At 33.0% G+C, this 20615-nt stretch overlaps 1 protein-coding gene across 1 annotated transcript; it reads left to right on the top strand.

Moving 5' to 3' along the window:
- Positions 1-5484: 5484 nt before the first annotated feature.
- On the top strand, positions 5485-20553 carry slc17a7b (solute carrier family 17 member 7b). Its single transcript, XM_052596641.1, has 13 exons — positions 5485-5591; positions 11355-11607; positions 12584-12702; positions 12781-12895; positions 13074-13161; positions 14379-14465; positions 14566-14708; positions 14786-14935; positions 15888-16020; positions 16135-16245; positions 17199-17326; positions 17512-17581; positions 18202-20553. Exons 1-13 carry the CDS (start codon positions 5530-5532, stop codon positions 18516-18518), a joined length of 1776 nt encoding a protein of 591 aa, XP_052452601.1. The 5' UTR covers positions 5485-5529; the 3' UTR covers positions 18519-20553.
- Positions 20554-20615: the final 62 nt, after the last annotated feature.

Below are 20615 nucleotides of genomic sequence, written 5' to 3'. Positions count from 1 at the left end.
TATGACTTCTGTTTTCTTTTCTGTGTACAGGTGAATCTTGTAACATGAAGTTTGTTTTATTTATATTTTGCAGAAATTTTCCTGTTTTGGAAAAAAAATTATTTGCTTTATAGGTTTAATACTTGAGTGTTTCAATTAGTTATTTGAATCATTATTGAAACTGAAATGTACAAAAAAAAAAAAAAGAACTTTAGTGGTTAATGATACATTTTATGATAAATAAATAAACTACCTTGGTTTGGTTTTGGGATGAAATGGACATTATTTCTATTAATAGACCCAGAATAAGTTATCTGCCCAGTTAGACATTATCATTGATTAATTTTAAATATTTATTTACTTATTTTTTTTTTACTTAAATGTTAGTTTTCCTCCTTTTAAATGTAAAATTTCAATTGAAAAATGTATTTTTATTTTTTTTTTATTTTTTATTTTTTTTTACACTTGAGCTTTAATTTGTCATTTTTTAAAGATGATTTAAAATCCTAATTCTGCAGTCCTCTCTAGCTGTTTTGTGCTGGTTGTCACGCGTGTGGGAGCTAATAGTCCTGGGACTTTTGTTGTCATGGTGTGAAGCTCCACCTTGGAAAGAGACGATCCACAAACAAAGAGATGCTCAGCGCAGCTGAAAGACAAAATCACTGGAGGAGAACGCTTCCAAGAAACGGAGATCAGGTATGTGGAAAAAAAAGTTTAAATCAGAATAATTTGTAGAGTCTTGTTTTTTTGTGTTCACCTGCTGGACCTGAGCTCTGGGTCTTGTGTTCAACCCTGAAGTGTGATGTATTTATTATCACAATATTTGGAATGCCAACATGAGAAATGAATTGAAGCATAAAAACCTGTCGCTGAAATACTTCACCATGAGCTCTGATTCACACTGATTCTCAATGCACCAGTCTGATTGTTCACAATTAATATTAAGAACATGCTTTGGTCTGCATATGATCCAGATTTAGACGATGTAAATTTCATTTCAAGAGATGATGGGTTTAGCTTATTTGTGATACATTTAATATATATTTTGGTCTGATTTGAACTGTAAGTGTCTATAACATAAATGACACACCAGTTGTGTGCATAATTCATAAACTAGCCAGGAAAATTTTATACTGAAAATATTTTAATAGTGACTTGTTTGTATTTGGGTACATATGTTTAAATTTTACCCCAACTCTGTTATTTTATTTTCCCTCCATGCAGATAATTTATTCTGACATGCATTTATTTATTTTTTCATCATGTACATCTCAATATGATGGGCCCTTTCTAAATATGATGTCACATGAATTTAGTAGGAAGTAATAATTAAATATATGCATATGAGACCACTGGGTTATGTGAATGTTGGGGTAGTTGGATGTTGTCTTCTGTAATGTCTCACCAATGTCAAATGGACTGAATAATGCATCTTAACACAATCTCCACTATTTGAGTCTTTTTTATTTTTTTGTGTGTATTTAAGCACAAATCACAGCCTACTGTTGAAACCTCATGGTTTAGGCTGAATATATATTTATTATTTTCATAATGTGCGTTTGTCATTTGTATAATTTTATGTACACTTTTATGAACTTTAGTTTCAGTTTTAGTCAGTTTAGCAGATGCCAGTGCAGCATTTTTAATATTCATCGTCTAAGTTTATACCTTAAACTAGCTTGAGTTTTAGTTAACAAAAACAACACTGGTAGTAAATAATCATGTATTTCCGAGTCATTATGTGAGCTACAGAAGGAGAGTCTCAGAGGAGGATGATGAAAGAAAAGATGAGTGCAGTTCATCTCAAAGCCACTAGAGGACACTGAGAGTCTGCTGGGTCAGGTGTCAGGACCAGTGATTCTAACATGTTTGTTTTGTTTGTTTGTTTGTTGTAATGATTTCTCTCTCTGTGTTTGCAGTATGTTGAAGTGGAAGCTGTTGGTGGTGTGTGTGAGTGTGTGTTTGGGTCAGAATCCGATCAACACTGATCCAGCAGAAGAAACTGAACTGACCTCTGATCAGCACAACCGGGTCACACTCAAACAGACCTGTAAGAGACACACACACACACACACACAACAGTTGATCATAATGCCAACTATCTGCTATTTTATTAATTTCTCTTCTTTGGTGTTTTCTGTTGTGTTCAGTTTTGTGCTGATATATTTAATGATAAATGTGACCCTGGATCACAACAGCAGTTTTAAGTCGCTGGGGTATATTTGTAGCAATAGCCAAAATTACATTGTATGAGTCAAAAATACCGATTTTTCTTTTATGCCAGAAATCATTAGGATATTAAGTAAAGATGTTTCTTTTCATGTGTTTCATGAAGATATTTAGTAAATATAAGTATATATTGTCAATAGTAAATACATCAAAACGTAAATTTTGAATTTTTGAAAAGAACTTCATTTGCACAAATTCAAAAGCAATTTTCTCAGTATTTAGATTTTTTCGCAGCCTCAGATTCCAGATTTTCAAATAGTTGTATCTCGGCAAAATATTGTCCTTTCCTAATGAACCATACATCAATGGAAAGATTATTTATTTGGCTTTCAGATGTTGTATAAATCTTAATTTTGGAAAAAAACACTTAAGACTTATTTTGTGGTCCAGGGTCACAAGTAAAACTTGTTAGGTTAAGATGATTTTTTTTCACATTTTTAATCTAATTGTATTTTATTAGTAACATTTATTAGTAGTTTCTTTCCATTTTATATATAATTTATTTTTGTCTCCCAGAACATAATAGATGCTGTTTGTATGATGAATTCTTTTGAAGATTTACTGACCTGTGTGTGTTTGTTTTTCACTGACAGATGTTCACATGATGAAGAACAACAATAAGCTGGGTGTGTTCATCGCTGCCGCTATAGGAACTCTGACGCTGATGGCTGTGGTTTACTGCATCTACAACCAGTTCTACACCAAAAACATTTACTCACACACTCAGCTGCATGAATCAGGTACTCGCAAAATAAACAGCAGCATTCATCCCTCACAATCCCACAATGCATTGCAGCGAATGCTGAAAAAATATCCAAGATGATTATAAACCATAATAAATATGCTTTTAATTCATTCTGTATTGCATGGCCTAATAAAATGTTTCATCTTATTTGAAAATGATTGTTTATTTTACTTAAAAGTTGCCTGGTTCTTCTTCTTTTAAAGAGCTCTGGATAGATTCATGAAACTATAATGTCACACACACATAACCAGGTTTTGTACTCGCTCTGCTTCTGTCTGTCAGATATCGCTCTGGATCTGAGCAGCTCGTCCTCATCTGTGTTTTCTGGTTATGTGATGGAGGGATGGATGCAGCAGAGGATGGAGAAAGGAGGAAGGAGTTACGGCTCTCTGTCTGACACTCCTTCAATAATCACACTTCCTCCTCCTCTTTCACCTCCTCAGCGTGCGTCTCCCTTTCACTCGCTCTCTCTGTCCAGACCACCGCCTCTGAGGACTATTTCAGCCCAGGATCTGGAGAAGAGCTTCCTCTGAGACTGTGTGTGTGTGTGTGTGTGTGTGTGTGTGTGTGTGGTTGCAGGGGATTGTGGGTCAGTTTACAGCTGTATGCTGAAGTGACGTGGCTCCTGACATCTTATAGGGCTTCTAACCTCTGCTGCAAACACTCAAACCTGACCTTTAACCTCTCCAGATCTGAACCCTGTTAATATGCGTGATGTAACAATCTTTAAATAGTTCTCTCTAGCGTGTTTTATTCATTTATTTTAGCTCTGTTGTTTACTATTCATTTATTTATACTATTTATACTATTCACATATTTTGTGATTTTTTTTATGTTTTCTCTTTTATTATTTTTACTTCTATTTAATATAGTATTCTATTGTTAATTTTTCCTTCTTGTTCTATTCTGTTTCATTTGTTGTTAATTTGCAGAATATAACATTCCTTAAAGATTAGATTAGAATTTTATATTCTATTCATTAAAGATTTGATTATTAGAAGTGTTTGTATCAATATATCATAAAACAAATGCAAAAAATATCAATATGTGCAACAATATATATCAAAACTTACTGTTAATTTCTAGTTGCATTTCAAGCCGTACAAATTTAAATTTGTTAAATGTATTATCTACAAACATGAATTATCAATAGATGTTCTTTTTAAAGAATATCTTCTGCTCATTATTATTTAATCCAACGTAAAAACAGTAATATTCTGAAATATTATTACAATTTGAAATGGCTGTTTTCTATTTGTATATATTGTAAACTGTAACTTATTCCTGTGATCCAGCACTTAATTTTCAGCATCATTACTCCAGTCTTTAGTGTCACATCATCCTTTAGTTTATTATGAATGTACATTAGCCTTGACTGATTAATCAAAATAATTTTGTTCAATGCTAATTTATTACAACTAATGCATTTTAAATGCATGTTAAACTTTTTAACATTCATAAATAAGCTTTTTGCATAGTCGTCTTTAAATACTCAGCCCCGTTCAGACCCAGTAGATCAGCTCTGGAGCTTTGTAAACCATTTCTTTAATTGTAATTGCGCAGTGAAATGTGTCCAATGTAAAATTACGTGTACATATGTTCTTTCAGTAACATTAATAGAAAGTTTTTGGAGTGTTTAATAATGTTCTTAAAATGTTTGGAATGTTTTTAAATGTTACTGTTTGTTACTACTTGTTTCAGAGAACTTTCAAAAGTAACATTCCCATAATGATACAAATTCACTTAACCAAGAAAAAACGCTTTTAGATGTTTTCTTGTGTGTGTGTGAAAAACTGCTTAACAGTCTGACTGATTTTTCACATCAATGTATAATTAATTGCATAAAAAAATAAAAGAAAAAAGCACAGTCTGAAAAGAGAACGTTAAGAAATATATATTTTATTGTTTAAATTTTTTTTTTCAGTTTAATTCGTATGTCAGCAAAACGTTCTAAGAATATATTTATGTTAGCTGGTAAAACAGCCTCATTTTCAGCACTTCTTGAGTTGTAAGTTGTTTGTAGTGGCGTATTTTGTCCACTAGGAGTGTGCATCTCTCGATCCTCTTACAGGGATCTCTCTCTCTCTCTCTCTCTCTCTCTCTCACACACACACACACACACTCACACGGGTTTAGTCATGTGAACACGCTGCTCTTCACTCCTGCAGATTTACTGTAATCTGATTTCAGCACCACGGACAGTGACACTCCATTCATGTTCATTAAACCACAGCGGCTCTAAAAACTCCGTTTAACACTTCAACTATTTTTTTTTCTCACTCTATAACAGCTTTTACTTGGTGCAACTCGCAAAATAAAGTTGTTTAGACTCATTAATGCTGCTCTCGTTGTCTTTGTTCGGTCCTCCACTTCATACTTTCCATGAATCGATCGACTGTTTTCCTTGGAGAACGCTATTCCTGGAATCGCGTTTGTTACACGTTTGAAGTTTGTGTATGTGTGCGCCTGCGCATGTGTGTGAGGGTATTAGTGTGTGTGTGTGTGTGTGTGTGTGTGAGCTGTAGGTGGAAGGGGGAGCAGGAGCACACAGAATCCCGTCGGTGGAGTTGTAGAGGATGGAGGTCAGACCTGAACGCTTTAAAGCAGCGGCGGCGAAAACACTTGGACGGATAAACCGGTAAGAGACGAAACTTCATTCAACTTTTAAAAGAAATACCGAAGCTGGTTTATATGCTCGTATTATTAGTGCAAAATACAAATGATGCATATTTAAAGAATTAAGATAGCTTAATGAGATTGAGTTCTGATTAAAAAAAAATTATAATAATAATAGGCCTAATAATGATCGTTGTTAACCAAGCGTTTAGTATAAAAAATAAGTGTAGGCTACTCAATGTTGGTGGATTAGTGTACTCCATGACCGTCAACACAATATAGACAGAGTATACTGAAGATGTGATTTTTGTCAGTCTGTCAGTGCTGGTGTTTGTTTCGGTCATCATAAGTTGAGAAGATGCTCATTTGTGTAGTTTTTGTATAATATGTGTGTCTCGGTTAACGCGTGTGTTCGGAACGACCAGATTAACTCGACTGGACTCTATTAATAGCGACTCTTGTCCGGTCTGTGTCGTCACATTTCACCTGTCAGGTGACCACTTCCGTTCTGCATCATGACTGTCTAAAGATGCTGACTTTGAAACACGCTCGATAGGTTGTTTGTTAATAAGAAGAATCAAAAACTGTCCTGGCAAAATGACGATACAGTTTTGTTTAGTCTGACTGCTATTCAAATATACATGACCTTAATGTAACATGACTTAACTACATATTTAAGTCATGTTTTATTTATGCATATTAATATATATTTAAATGTGCATAATATAATTATGCATTTTTCAAATCGCAGTATTTTACGTTATGTTTATATATAAAGTGATAAATATGATAACAGTATTACAGTAAATAATAGTAATAATAGAAATATAAACAGTAATATATATATAATTTTATTGTTACGTGTATAAAATAAAAATGCCATAAATACTGTAAAATGAAATGATAGATAGATAGATGCACTTTTTGGGGATTTTTTGCATTTATTCCCCGTTTTTATTTATTTATTTATTTTTATTTATTTATATATTTATTTATTGTGAGATTATCACTTCTTGGTTAATTTACTTTTGAGAACAGGAAATTATACTAAATAATTTACAATTAATAATGTATGCTTCCCTCACATTTTCATTAAAATTTGGAAAAGCCAAACAGGGTTCATAATGTATTTCAAAAGAACTCTGCATTTATAACAAGCATTAGATAATTTAAGATGATGCATATAATTAATTGCGAAAGATGTATTAAAGTGAACTGAAGTGGAGATTGTTTGATAAATCAGAAAGTTATAGAACTGAATGTGAAATTACTTCTAAAACAGTTTCTGTAAAATCACAGGTCAGATTTGCTTTGTAATAAATACTTTTAAGTATTAATAGGGCTATTAATAATTCATGATATTCAACATCTGATATGATATTTGATTCAACTGAATAATTACGAGAATACCAAAGGTGACTAATACTTTTCTGCATTATAGCTTCCTGCAAGATGTTCTATGAGTAAATAAAAAACAAAGTTAGATAAAAATGCACATTTAAAGTAAACTTTTGATTACAGATTGATGAAGTACACAACTCTTTTTTTTAATTTTCAAGGACAAAAAGCCTTTATTTTTAAATAATGGTATAAACAGATGAATATGTTAGTATTTTTAAATCAGTGAAGTGTAAGGATGGAATCAGCTTTTTATTAACATACGGAGAAAAACACAATCTCTCTCTCTCTCTCTCTCTCTCTGTCTGTTTTCTCTGGACATGTCTTTAACACGTAAATCCAGTCCTGAAATAGATCTCCAACTAACCTGCTGCTAGCTAGTTAAATCCTCTCTCTCTCTCTCTCTCTCGCTCGCTCGCTCCTGGAAAGCCCCATAAGTCATAGCGCTCGGTCGTCCATGTCACGCCTGCTATTACTGGTCTGGACATTGTCATTAAACTCTTAGTTCTTCCTGGACAATGCAAGGATGTTGTTACATATAAACGGCCATTTAAAAGCTCGATTCTCTCGCATTGATTCCTCTGTAATCAGATCAAATCAGATCAACAGGTTATTATATCAGCCAAAACACTATCCTTCGGCAGTGATAGAAACTTGTATCTGTCTGCTCTCGAGATGATGCCATGCTTGTCTGGCTCTAATGTCTTTTCTGTCTATTGTTGTTTAAACATTTCTTTGTTGAGTCTTGTGGTGTGGTGTTGGGGTAAAGCTCAGGTTTTGTGCTGTATGAGTCTAAACCGAGGCACTTAACCCTGCGTTACTCCAGCGGACTGAAGCTGTACTAAGTGTTTCTGTAAGTCCTGTCAGATAAAAGTGTCTCGCCAGACTTTTGAGCATCAGCAGAAAGTCTGGTGTTCTTCACAGCTTATTCTGGACAGGAACTGAAGATTTAAATGGAAAGTGATGGTGACTGACATATAAAGTGATCAGAAACAAATGCATTCACTAGTGTACCCTCTTTGTGTTTGGTAAATTTACTTCTGTGCATGTGCAATTATACTACAATAATTTTAATTTAACAAAAGAATAATATATGAAGTAATGAGATTGACATAAAAAGTGTTTTTTTGTGACATTTGAAGGGCAGGTAAATCTGAAAATTGGCAGAAATGTGTGAAAATTCAGGATTTCTGTCCATATAAAACCACCCAGAAAAAAATGTAAAGTAGGATTTACTTTGAAATTATTTTCATTCAAAAACCGTAAGTAAGTTGCACAAATAGTTGCAATGAAACATGTAAATGACTGAAATAGTATTTTCTTGTGAAGTGTACTGCAGTAAGTTTTTGTTTTATTATCACTTCGAATTATATATTTTATAAATTTATTTATTGCAGTGTAACAAGAAAAATTATGAAATGGGAATATATTTGCATTAAATATTAATATATTTAATGCAAATATATTACATAAAAAATGGCATTAAAAAAACTTTTTAGGTTTAATTTCTTTTTAGTTCAGTTTTATTGTTACCATTTTTATTTAGAATTATTAGTTTTAGTTGGTAATTTTAGTGCTTTGACTATATATCTAATCAACTAATAATCATCATCATAATAATATAAATATATTTTTTCATCTTTCTGAATGAAAAAAAAAACATTTGTAATAGTTGTATATTTAAATACAGCTATACATCTCAATTCTAAACAGGATTGTTGTGTTTGTAATCTCAGTCAAATCCATCAGGATCTCTCAATCAAGGCCTTTCTTTCACTGCGAGTGAACTGACCTCTATAACTGTAAAAGAGATGGTCAGAAACTTGAGTACAGAACGGATTGAGGAGAACAGAAGGGAAGAATGGATAGATGAAGGGGGAGGGAGATGGAGGAGGAGAAGGGAGGCAGAAAAAGACTAAAATAGAAAGTTTGATCAATAATTCAGGCTCTGAGGAACATTATTATTTCATCAGCAGCGCTGCAGTAGAGCTGTAACCTGACAGTAAGAGCGCTGCATGCCTGTACTTAACACTCATCACAGATTCATCTGGACCGTCAGTTCTTTAAAGGTCACATGTGACGCATCTGATAGAAAAATGTTACAATAGAATTCATTTTTGTGGTCTTCAAGTCAAGCTTTTGTTTATATTTAGGGTTAGAGAAATGGTCAAACATTTAGTAATAAAGGCATCATCCACCAGCGTTTGTCTCCAAACATGAATTATTCCTCAAATCATGCTTTTACTTCACTAAGTGATCAGAAACACCTAAACAACCACGTAGCAATGTGCTAAAGCCACTCGAAACACTTTAGGAACTAAATAGCAACACTTTTGCAACCATGCACAATAAAAACAATGGATTTTGTACAGACAAACACCAAAAAAATATAATTTGATTTAATAATGAATATTTAATGTGATTGAGTGCTGTTTGTGGAAACTGCTGCTCTCATAGCATGTTATGGTGTGTTTAATCTGGATTTGATGTGACATGTCGGTTCATTATGAATGTGATCTGGGAAATGTTTCATTTCTGCTTCATATTTTTGTTTTATGAGTGCTGGTGAACATCCAACAGAGACATTTTGCCAAAAAAGCTAAAATTATCTAATATTACTAATAAAATGCAGTCGTTTTATTTGCTTTTGTTACTTAATAAGCTACAGTAGTCAAAAAGGGAACTGATCGCTCAGATGTTGCTCTTTCAGAGCTCAGGATATTTACTGGAGTGTTTTTCCATCTGTTTCATATAGATAACAATTCCAGATGTTTCTCTTTAAACCCTTAGCAGAAAAAAAGATACAATTGTCATTTAGTAAGAGTTAGTGGTATACATTTATCGCTATGTAAATTAATATAAATGATGATATAAAGTTTTCTAAATCATCTTTTTGATATGGGACTACTTTTATATGTGTGATTTTGACGTTGCTGAGACAGCAGCAGACATTACAGCATCTCCAACCAACTACCCCAAAATGTTTGCTTTTATGATTAACATTTGACTAGTTTCATGTCATCTAAAGTCTTTATTTATAGCTATGTTAGCTAACATTCTCATAATTTATAAAGAGAGCTTTTTCATGTTAGCATATTAATCTGACAAATAATGACACAGTTTTTGATTATGTAAAACCAACAACATTACAGCGGTTTCAAAGATGTTTTGATTGTTTGACTTCTCAAAAAAAAAACAAACAAAAAAAAAAACATGGTAACCACAAGTTAACATTGCTTTTGCTACACTAACCTTAGTTCAACCATGGTATTTGTAGAACACTCTTAAAATAAAGTTCTTCACAATGTATAGAAGGATCAAAATATTTGCAATACATGCTCCGAAGTTCCGTTCTGAACCAAAAGATTTGCGAAACCGCTCCAAAGTTCCAATCGAAATCAAATAAGTTGCAATACACGCTCCGAAGTTCCGTTCTGAACCAAAAGATTTGTGAACCCGCTCCGAAGTTCCAATCGAAATCAAATAAGTTGCAATACACGCTCCGAAGTTCCGTTCTGAACCAAAAGATTTGTGAACCCGCTCCGAAGTTCCAATCGAAATCAAATAATTTGCAATACATGCTCCGAAGTTCCGTTCTGAACCAAAAGATTTGCGAAACCGCTCCAAAGTTCCGTTCTGAACCAAAAGATTTGCGAAACCGCTCCAAAGTTCCAATCGAAATCAAATAAGTTGCAATACACGCTCCGAAGTTCCGTTCTGAACCAAAAGATTTGTGAACCGGCTCCAAAGTTCCAATCGAAATCAAATAAGTTGCAATACACGCTCCGAAGTTCCGTTCTGAACCAAAAGATTTGCGAACCCGCTCCGAAGTTCCAATCTAACTCAAATAATTTGCAATACACGCTCCGAAGTTCCGTTCTGAGCCAAAAGATTTGTGAACCCGCTCCGAAGTTCCAATCTAAATCAAATAAGTTGCAATACACGCTCTGAAGTTCCGTTCTGAGCCAAAAGATTTGTGAACCCGCTCCGAAGTTCCAATCTAAATCAAATAATTTGCAATACACGCTTCGAAGTTCCGTTCTGAACCAAAAGATTTGCGAACCTGCTCTGAAGTTCCAATCTAAATCAAATAGTTCAATGTGAACCAAAAGATTTGCGAAACCGCTCCGAAGTTCCAATCTAAATCAAATGATTCACGATACGCTCTTCGAAGCGCTCCAAATTTAAAATCTGAATAAAAAGATTTACAAAACGGATTCGAACTTTGGAGAAACTTCTGGGACTTTGGAGCATGTATAATTGAATGTTTTGGTTCGCGCAATGATTCCGGAACCTGTTACAATGTTCTGATATGAGTTTTCTTTTCCACAGGAAGCTGATTCTGAAGGTTTTAGTGGTGTTTCATGTGTTGATGTGTGTTTGTCAGGGTCCTAGAGAAGCGTCAGGAGAATGGAGAAACGATCGAGTTGTCGGCAGAAGGGCGTCCAGAGCTGCAGGAGGAGAAGGAGCTTCCTGTGGTGGACTGCACATGTTTCGGTCTCCCGCGCCGCTACATCATTGCCATATTATCAGGTCTGGGGTTCTGCATCTCGTTCGGCATCCGCTGTAATCTGGGCGTCGCCGTCGTTAGCATGGTGAACAACCACACCGTCTATAAAGAAGGCAAACCGTACATTGTGGTGAGTGAGAACAGAATTTTCCATACCTGTCTCATGTTCTTCAATGCCAAATTTTGTGTCACAGTCAGGCTACAATTACATTTATAGATTTTTAACTTGATGGCTGATTTTTTTTTTTTATAGGACAAACTGAACTTTTCTAAGACAGACCCAGAAAAACTATAAACAAATTGTATCAAGTGCGTATTTATAGAGTTGTATAGGTATAGAAAATTGTTTAGTCTATATTTTTTGTTAAATTATTGTTTCATTGTTGAATCTTAAATCTATGTCTGTCATGTAATAGCTTATATGGCAACAAATTTAAATACAACCAACAACCAAATACATTTTCGACCAACTAGATTTTCTGCAATTTAGTCAGCTCTTTTTCAAATTGTTGTGTCTAGACTTGAATATTTTGGCATAAAATTGCCATTTTGCATAAAGTTTTAATAGTTACTGATTTTAATAATTACTAATTTGTAATAGGTTGTGTTTTTGCTATTTTATACATATATACATACATATATATGTATGTGTGTGTGTATTTATTACTTTTTATTTCAGTTTTTTTTTATATTTCATCTTTTACTTATTTTTGCACATCATGAAAAAACTAAATGAAAATGAAACATTTTTTTAATTTTACGTTTATTTATCAACTAAATTAGAAGTTAATTAAGTGTTCAATTAATTGTTTTATTTCAACATATTGTTTTGTATACTAAAAGAGTAGAATGTAAAACAACATGCAACAATAAACATTTAAAACTAATATGTTACAGTATTGTCTAATATTTTGCATTTTAGTTTTGCATAATGCAGTTATGTGCATAGTTTGATGAACAAATAAACTAAGATAAAAATAATAATGCATAAAAAATACTTCAGGTATAATTGCATTGCCTCAAACATGCTTAAAATGAAATATGTTGCTTTTATTAACAAAATGCACCAAAAAATGAAATAAATAGCAAATGTGTCTGTGTTTCAGAAAGCTCAGTTCACCTGGGATCCAGAGACTGTAGGAATGATTCATGGCTCGTTTTTCTGGGGATATATAGTCACTCAGATTCCTGGAGGTTTCATTTGTCAGAAATTTGCAGCGAACAGGTCAGTCATGCTGTCACTGAACTCAGATGCACAGAAGAATAAAACACTCTTCACACAGCTGCTCTCTCTGTTTCTCAGGGTTTTTGGCTTTGCTGTCGTGGCCACGTCTGTCTTGAATATGTTGATTCCCTCAGCAGCACGGATTCACTTCAGCTGTGTGATTATAGTCAGGATACTACAGGGACTGGTGGAGGTAAATAAATATATTCTAGTACTATTACAGTGCTGAAAAGCACCACTCTCCATGAAATGTTTCCGGCTTCCAGTTCATGTGTCACATTGAAACTTCATTTTGAATGTGTTGTTGGATGCAGTAGTGCTCTGGTTATAGTCTATGACTTCATCTGCTGTCGTTGTCGTTGTCTGCTCAGGGCGTATCTTACCCAGCATGCCACGGGATCTGGGCAAAATGGGCCCCTCCCCTCGAGAGAAGCCGATTGGCCACAACAGCGTTCTGTGGTGAGGTCATTATTTTTAGCAGTTTAATATCTGTGGAAAACTGTCAGTAACCTATAATCATTTTAATTATTGTTACTAAAATTCTTGCTGCCTTAAATTTTTTTGTACAATTAAAAATTATAATTTACATTAAACTGGCTTAAAAATTAAGTAAAATTTACTTAACCTATTTTGATGAGTTAATGTAAAAACACGTTGTCATAACTTTATTGTTCATATCATTTTTTTACAGTGTAATAATAATCATATATTTATTATTATTATTATTATTATTATAAATATTATAACCACGGAATAATCTATTATTGTTGTTGTCAAATTTTGATTAGTTTTAGTTATTTATTGACTGTTATTATTATTATTAATAATAGTAAAAATTATAATAATTATTATTATTTTCATTTTCATTATTGTTTTTCTGGTTATGAATGCTGAATAACCTAATGTTATTGTAGTTGTCTTTTTTTTTCAATTGATGATTGTCACTTTAATTATTCAGTAGTAGTAGTAGTAGTAGTAGCAGTAATAATAATAATAATAATAATAATAATAATTATTATTATTATTATTATTATTATTAATATTAATATTAATATTAGTAAAAATAATATTATGGAAAATCTAATCCTAATAAATATAATTTTTATTATGTGTGTTTGTAATAATATGAATCAAAGTATTTATTATTGTTGTTTTATTTTAATATTGTATGATTTGTTAATGTATATATTTGTGTGTGTACATATACAGTGTATATATATATATATTAGTCCTGTCAAGCGATTAATCGCGATTAATCGTATCCAAAATAAAAGCTTTTGTTTACATAGTATATGTGTGTGTACTGTTTATATATATATTATGAATATAAAATAGACGCATGCATGTATATATTTAAGGAAAATATGTTATGTTTGTATTTTAAATATATGTATATATAATATAAATTCTATGAATATAAATCTACACATGCAAATACTTGGAAATATTTTAGAAATATCTGCTGTATGTGTGTGTATTTATTATATACACAACAAATATACACAGTACACGCAGATGTATTATGCAAACAGAAACTTTTATTTTGTATGCGATTAATCGCGATTAATTGTTTGACAGCACTAATATATATATATGTGTGTGTGTGTTTTTATGAATCCATATGTTCAGTGTATTCTCCATGCACTGATGTGAAGTGTGTGTGATATCTTTGTCAGGCTCGTATGCAGGAGCTGTGATAGCGATGCCATTAGCAGGAGTTCTGGTGCAGTACTCAGGCTGGTCCTCAGTCTTCTATGTATACGGTGAGGAAAACCAGCACACACTTGCACTAATAACACATGCATGACTCTCATCTCATGTATCTGACAGTGTCTGTGTCTTGTGGTTTCTCTCCGTCTGTAGGTAGTTTCGGGGTCTGCTGGTATCTGTTCTGGATTCTGGTGTCGTATGAGAGTCCAGCAGCTCATCCCACCATCACTCCGGAGGAGAGGAAGTACATCGAAGACGCCATCGGAGAATCGGCTGGACTGATGAACCCGGTGACGGTACGAACACACAGGTTTATATCGTGATGCTAGAAACGCCTGCAGTGTAAGGAGCTCTCTCATTGTCCTCTCTGCAGAAGTTCAACACTCCCTGGAGACGGTTCTTCACATCCATGCCCGTCTACGCCATCATCGTGGCCAATTTCTGCAGGAGCTGGACCTTTTACCTGCTGCTCATCAGTCAGCCGGCGTATTTCGAGGAGGTGTTTAAGTTTGAGATCAGCAAGGTGAGAGAGAGAGAGAGCATGCGAACACTTCATTTAAAGCTCAGATGTTTCTCCTAGACAGTGATGAGACTAAACGGAGAGCAAATACAGGCCTCTGCTGAAGTCTTAAATGTTTCTGCTGTAAAAAGAATAAAGTCTCAAACTGTGCTCTGAAATCAAAGCTCTCAAAGACGATAATAATAATAATTATGATAATAATAATAATTATGATAATAATAATTTAATTAGTGTTTGTAATTCAGTGTTATTATTATTATTATTAATAATAATAATAATAATAATAATAATAATAATGATATTTTGATTAGTGTTGGTTAAATGTTGATCACCGAAATAATAATAATAATAACAATAATATTTTGATTATTTAGTATTGGTTATAGAGTGTTCTTCATTGATTTAATAATAATAATAATAATAATAATAATAATAATAATAATAATAATAATAATAATAATAATAATAATAATAATTTGATTGGTGTTGGTTAAATGTGGATCACCGAAATAATAATATTAACAATCATATTTTTATTACTTAGTTTTGGTTATAGAGTGTTCTTCATTGATATAATAACAATAATAATAATAATAATAATAATGATGATAATAATAATAATAATAATAATAATAATAATAATAATAATAATAATAATAATAATAATAATTATTATTATTATTATTGTTGGTTATTAAGAGTTAATAATTTATAATAATCATAACAATTTATAATAATAATTATTATTAAAATATACATTGAATAATCTAATAATAATGTTAATATTATTATTGTTGTTATGTTTATGACGATAAAGTCAGTGATGGTTATTCAGTGTTCTGAACAATTATAATAATCTAATCCTCATCATCATTGTTGTTGAGAATACACTCTTACTGAATAATGACTAGTGGCCCAAAGTATTTTAGGAGAGACATCACCTGTCTCTCTTCAGGTGGGAATCCTCTCGGCTCTTCCTCATCTGGTGATGACCATCGTGGTGCCGATCGGAGGACAGCTGGCCGATTACCTGAGGAGTCACAACATCATGACCACCACCAACGTCAGGAAACTCATGAACTGTGGAGGTCAAGCCTGTTTTCATTCTGTGGTCTGCTGTAAATGAGCTATGAATGTCATGTGACTGACCCCAGCGGAGCTGCTGATTGGCTGACGGAGCGTCACTTGTTCTGTGTGTTCAGGTTTCGGGTTGGAGGCCACGTTTCTTCTGGTTGTGGGTTTCTCTCACACTAAGGGCGTCGCCATCTCCTTTCTGGTCCTTGCTGTTGGATTCAGTGGTTTTGCCATCTCAGGTACGAACAAACACCTTCTTTCTTAAGATTTCCTTTGAATTAAAACTTTTCAGGGCTGCATTATTATAACAAAAATCATAACTGTCGATTATTCCCTTGAAATTGTAATTGCGATTTATTAATTACAATTATCACAATTTACATTGAAAGATATTTATACCATTGTTTGATGCAACTGCATGCCCTATTTTATATGAAAACACTACTTTTTTTTTATAGTATTAAGCCTCAAATGTCATGTGTCATGTTATTATAATGTTATACTAAAACTAAAATTTAAATAATGGGAAAAACCCTTAAGAAAACACGTAAAGTAAAAAAAAACACATTTTAAGGACGCAGAATAACATAAGTGGACTTTGAACGATTAATTGCATCTTTGAACTGCTTAGAAATTCAATAAATTGTGCAGTCCTAATACTTTTATTAATTATATGAATAATTTTAATCAGAAAAACTAAAACAAAAACCATAAAATGTTACTTAAAATAAAATACAAATTAACTGAGATAAAATGTAATGTAAAACCCAGCTGATTAAAAAGTAACTTTTATATGTTACAGTGTTCTTTCCTGTATTTATTAAAGGTTTATAGTAATTAGTTTTTATTTTTATATCTTCAGTTTTTATATTTATTTTAATCCACAAAAAACATGAAGCAGCAGCAGAACTGTTTCTAACATTGAAAATGTTCCTTAAGCAGCAAATCATCATATTTTCATGATTTCTGAAGATCACGTGACACTGAAGACTGGAGGAATGATGCTGAAAATACAGCTGCACATCACAGAAATAAATTACACTTTAACAAATATTCAAACAGACAACTGTTATTTAAAATTGCAATAATATTTAACATTTTTTACAACTGTTACTGTATTTGTGATCAAATAAATGCAGCCTTGGTAAGCCGTTTTTACTGTTGTCTTCTCAACCTCTGTCCAAACGTCCAGGGTTCAATGTCAATCATCTGGACATCGCTCCACGTTACGCCAGTATTCTGATGGGCATCTCTAACGGTGTCGGGACGCTCTCTGGCATGGTGTGTCCTCTGATCGTTGGTGCCATGACCAAAAACAAGGTACTGACTTTAAACCAGAGAGGAGGAGGAAGAGAGCGTTTGTTGTGCTCCATGTGTTTACAGCTGATTCATGCTTTTACTCTACAGAGATCATATGCATGTTGTGCACATGATTAAAAACGATCTACACACACACACACACACATATAAACCTCCGTTCTCGTCCTGTGTGTTTCTCTCTGTAGACGCGGGAGGAGTGGCAGTATGTGTTTCTCATTGCATCACTTGTTCATTATGGTGGAGTTATCTTCTACGGTGAATATTTCTGTCCATTTCCTTCCATCTGTCTCCGATTGTATTTGTAGAGTTATTGTAATTCAATTTGTTGCGTGTGTGTTGTGTAGTATGTGTTGTACTTTGGATAAAAGTGTGACTCATGAAAACATTTATATTCTTTACCTCACGAAAAACAAACATAATTTTGCATAAATCAAATGTTTACTAATTGATAATAATACTAATAATTAAAATATTAATATAAAACGAAAATATTTTTTTGGTATATATTAAGTATTTTATTATTATGCTATTATAATTTCAAAAACTGAATTAAATTATAAAACATTTTTGCATCGTGACATTTATTTTTAGCATTAATTCAACAAATCCTACCTTGCTGTATATACTTATTATTTAAAATTAAATATTAGATTTTATATACTTATGTTTAGAAGCTTTAGTTTATCTTGATGCACTTAAATAACAAAAACGGAAATAAAAATGTATCCAAGCTGTATTTAAAAAAAGAAAGAAGCTAATTTAAAATATGAATAAAAATTTACTTTATTTACTTCTCTTTTTGGTTTAAGGGGGTTGGACAATAACCATGAAACACCATGAATCTCGCTTCACAGTGACCATTTCTTTTTGTTCAGGCATCTTCGCGTCAGGAGAGAAGCAGCCGTGGGCGGAGCCAGAGAACATGAGCGAAGAGAAATGTGGAATAATAGGAGAAGATGAGCTGGCGGATGAAACGGAAGAGCTGTACCGCCCAGTGGGCGGCGGCTACGGAGCGACCGTCCAATCAGGTGACCCCAATGGGGCGGGGACTGGAGGGGGCGGAGCTGGAGGAAGCTGGGTCTCAGACTGGGACAGAACAGAGGAATACGTCCAACCTGTGGGAACGAACAGCTTCCTGTACAGAGGAGAGGGCAATGAGCCAATGATCGTGAGGCTCAGAGATCAACAGTAAAGCTGGATGGGAACGGGACTCGATATTCCTCCCCTACAGAAACTGACTGGGACGGAGGAAGTGGTTTTGACCCAAATCTAGAAAAGTAACATAACATAAAATCTTGAGTGTGTGCATGAGGACATTAGGTACGAAAGCATGAAATGTGACCAGTCAAGTGTTTGGACATTTCAAAACATCATTTTATTCCTTGTGTCCAAACATTTGACTCCCTGCTCGTGTATTTCAGCAATTAAACGGATCACCAAGAGTTCAGAAGTATTCTGCATAAATTGTGAGAGATAATTGTAAAAGGTGGTTCTTACAAATGAAGTCCTCTTTTGCTGAACAACTAAAGTATAATTCAAATTCAGATACAAAACCAGATTTAGGGAATTGATCTCATGTGCCAATACTGTGAGGTGTGTGTAGTATCGGTCCCTTTTCAATGCGAACCTCCTTTAAAATACATTTAAAGACTAGTCATGTCAACTGTTTGGTTGAGCTTATACTGTAGAAGCATTGACATCCTTAGTTTTTGATAGTGAATTCTCTTTAACCATTCATTTTTTATGTATTTAACCCATAACCAGATAGCAAAGTTGTATTAATTTATTATTTTGAAGGAATATTCAGCGTTCAATAAAAATGCATCTCTGTCAGCAGTATTTGTGGCACAGAAAATAAGTGTATTTATCTTTATTTATTGGCAAATCAATGTGGCAGATAACGTTATCCCTCAAATGCTGACAATATGTAGAGTTTTGTTTTTATTGAAACTGAAAAATGTCTTTTATTTGTAATTTGTTTTATTCAAACATCATGTTCAGCCTTTTTTTTTTTTTTGATTAAAGTCCAATGAAAATGATGCCAAGCGCTGATTGTCTGCGTGAAGGCTCAACCAGAGCAACGTGATACTGAAAGATCACTAGTAGAAACACATTTGTTTCTCTTTCACCATTTAGCTGTTTAATCTCACATATAGATTAAAGCAGAACCATACAGTGGTAGTTGAGAAGATTAGATGATTTAAAAATAAATAATAGTTTATCTCTAATTAAATTCAGATGTTTATTCAGCACTTTCTCTCTCTCTCTCTCCAGCATGCCACGTGACATTTTCAATAAACTCTCATGTATTCTCACACATCAGCATCTTAAAGAGGTAGTTCACACAAAAATTGAAGCTTTGTCATCATTTGCTAACCCTCGCTAACGTTTATGACTTTATTCGGTGTAAGAATCTGTTGGACTTTTCATAAGGAAAATCTTTAATTTCTCACCCCCTAGTTAACCAAAAATAATCTGAAATAAAACTTTGCATAAAGGAAGTTGGTAGAAGTATTTTCTAAAAATAAACATCTATAATTAATATTTTAATTGGATTTTAATATAATAGTATAATATTTTCTAAAAATAAACATCTATAATTAATATTTTAATTGGATTTTAATATAATAGTATAATATTTTCTAAAAATAAACATCTATAATTAATATTTTAATTGGATTTTAATATAATAGTATAATACTTTTTATATATTTTTAATTTTATTTTATTATAGATTTTTCTTGCATCGGTACAAATTCTTTTTTTTTTTTTTTTAAATAATAGTTTTAAATGAACTGACAATTTTTATGTTTTATTTAGAATATTTTTTTTTTTTTTTATTGAGGTGAGGTGATATGTTCATGTGAGGTCGTGTGCACTGCTGTTATAGTAGTTTATGGTGCTTTTTAAGCTTTCACATTCGCTTCTTTTGTGAACCAAAGAAGAAAGTCATTCGTACAGGTTTGGAGCAACATGAGAGCGAGCAAATGATGACAGAATTGACATTTTTGGGTAAAGTGTTCCTTTAATATCAACCAAAAAGCAGATCCCATAGAAATGAAGTGATATTTCTGTGGTTATTCACTTATGATGAGGACATGTTTGTATCACGTCACTGCGTTTGTGTCTTTTTCTTTCTTGGGGTTTGTTTCCTACATTATTTGTTCTATGTTGTGAAATGTGAATGTATAAAAAAAAATTGTGATAAAGCGACTTACATGATTAAACTTCGTTATTGTGATTATTACTATCATTGCTGCAGCTGTGCAAACACTGAGACTTAAGGTAA

This window comes from Carassius gibelio, chromosome B24 (assembly GCF_023724105.1).
Source record: "Carassius gibelio isolate Cgi1373 ecotype wild population from Czech Republic chromosome B24, carGib1.2-hapl.c, whole genome shotgun sequence".
Taxonomy (NCBI): domain Eukaryota; kingdom Metazoa; phylum Chordata; class Actinopteri; order Cypriniformes; family Cyprinidae; genus Carassius; species Carassius gibelio.
The sequence above is the reverse complement of the archived record's forward strand: the minus strand, read 5'-3'. Positions and strand labels throughout refer to the sequence as shown.